The 1,911-nt window shown below is 35.5% G+C and overlaps 1 protein-coding gene across 1 annotated transcript in view; it reads right to left on the bottom strand.

Annotated features, from left to right (window-relative positions):
* The window catches only part of usp7 (ubiquitin specific peptidase 7 (herpes virus-associated)), a 25,668-nt gene that overhangs the window by 6,639 nt on the left and 17,118 nt on the right, over positions 1-1,911 (bottom strand). Inside the window, exons 16-20 of the mRNA XM_016279461.1 lie at positions 1,816-1,911; positions 767-868; positions 549-654; positions 307-399; positions 62-186 (exon numbers count right to left, since the gene is read on the bottom strand). The exon at positions 1,816-1,911 is cut by the window's right edge and continues 27 nt beyond it. Coding sequence (XP_016134947.1) covers positions 62-186; positions 307-399; positions 549-654; positions 767-868; positions 1,816-1,911 — 522 coding nt within the window. The remainder of the gene's footprint in view (positions 1-61; positions 187-306; positions 400-548; positions 655-766; positions 869-1,815) is intronic.

Raw genomic sequence — 1,911 nt, 5'->3', positions numbered from 1 at the left:
GTTTTAAACCACAACAATTACTACAGGCATATCTTGCATCTCTAATAACCATTTTCTATACGAAACTACAAATGAATAAATGCATCATTAGGAATACCGTGTAAACCAACAGTCTTACCTCATAGAGGATAAGGTTAGTTCCCTGCTGAAACCCTGCTCTTTCACACATAACAGGCAGCAATCCTCCTGTTTGGGTCAAGGTTAGAACGGATTAAGCATCAGAAAGAACTGACTTCTGTTTACTTGGATCTTTACAACAAAAACTTCATGAGAACAACCCTATTATGCATAGCTTTGATTACTCACGTATTTTACAGGATATAGGTGTGTAGATATGTCCACAATAATTTAAGCTTCTGGTTTTTGGATCATACATCTTCAAGAACAACATAACGTCATCTGAAAATCAAAACCGGGTTAAAAGGTTGATTCTATCAGAACTGGAAACGTTTTGTAGGCCATTTTACTCTTCAGTAAGAATAAACAAATGAAACGCAAAAATCTATTCCCTAAAATGGTTCTGAATATATGTACACGTCGAAACTCACGGTCTTTGTCAAACTTGGGTAACGTTGCACCGCTAGCGGCCATTTCTGGATCTACAGTTTCCAGAAATATTGTCCATGGGTTCTCGTTATCGCTCAAGTCGATCATCTGTTTGTGACATTGAAATGAACGGCTTTATTCTCACATACAATGCAACATAAGAAACAAGAACGACATAAAAAAAATATGAATGTTTAAAGACATGAGTGCACAGACTTACAGACTTGTTGCAATCTGCTTCATAATCCAACATAGCTGGCCGTTTAGTGCCGTTGCTTCTGGCCTGCATTGGCCACAGTCTCATCTGGTCCTGTGGGAAACCCTGGAGGAAAAACAGTTAATTCAGACCATCTTCATGGACAGACTAGAAAATAAATGCAACTAATCTGATATGAAATAAAATTACCAACAAATGACAATTTACAATCAACCTAACAAGCTAGAACAACACGTCCCAACTAGTTATCACAATGAATTTTACTGCTCCAAACTTCTGAAAAGTAGAGTGTATACAGAACATTATAATGTTCTGATGCCTAAATTGACAAGATAGAACACAGCGTTGTTTCAACATGAATTTTTTAAAATATTTTTGGATATATTGTAATATTTTTATAATGTTTATTGTATGTTTCAGTGTTTTATGGATTTTCTTAAGCATTGTAGAATCTCCTGTCTGCACAACAAACTTACCCTTGGGTACTAATAAAGACACCCCAACTAGTTGTCAGAACAAACCCATTCATAATAGACAATTCCGCTGGTTTAAGGATTTGCAAGCTCCCAGAATGCATTGCAGCATTAATTAATTATGTGGTTACTGTAGCAGGATTATCTTTTTGCTGTTTGCTCACACATTTGCGGTGTGATGTTAAAAGCTCATTTTTACACTGCTGGTTGATTGTCACTATGAAACAAATCAAAATATTAATAACTGCTTTGAAGGGCAGATTTTGAAAAGGTAAGATTGCAGAGTTCACTTCATTATCAGTCATATAAAACCATTAACAAAAATGGAATAATCACAAATGTTTGTTGCCAAGTTTGTCAATTTGCTGATAAAGAAATCTATAGTTGCTTTTACAAGTATTTATTGGCTGATATTTTGGCATTGGGAATGAATAAATTTATAAATAAATCTGGCTAAACAAAGTAGTTTCGGTCAAGACAAGAACTCAATCAGAATGAGTATGTTTTTTCTGTTATACACTGTAGGGATCAGAGAGCAAAAGATGTCATCTACAGAATTTGTGCCAAGTGGAGTCTCACCATGGTCTGTGAGAGGTTCTGAACAAACTCAGCCAGAGTGGAGCTTTTCAGAACTTTGAATACTGTGTATTTTACTTTCTCTTCATCATACATGTC

This window comes from Sinocyclocheilus grahami, unplaced genomic scaffold (assembly GCF_001515645.1).
Source record: "Sinocyclocheilus grahami isolate Dianchi unplaced genomic scaffold, SAMN03320097.WGS_v1.1 scaffold130.1, whole genome shotgun sequence".
Lineage (NCBI taxonomy): Eukaryota > Metazoa > Chordata > Actinopteri > Cypriniformes > Cyprinidae > Sinocyclocheilus > Sinocyclocheilus grahami.
Note: the sequence above shows the minus strand (reverse complement) of the source record. Positions and strands in the feature narration are given on the sequence as shown.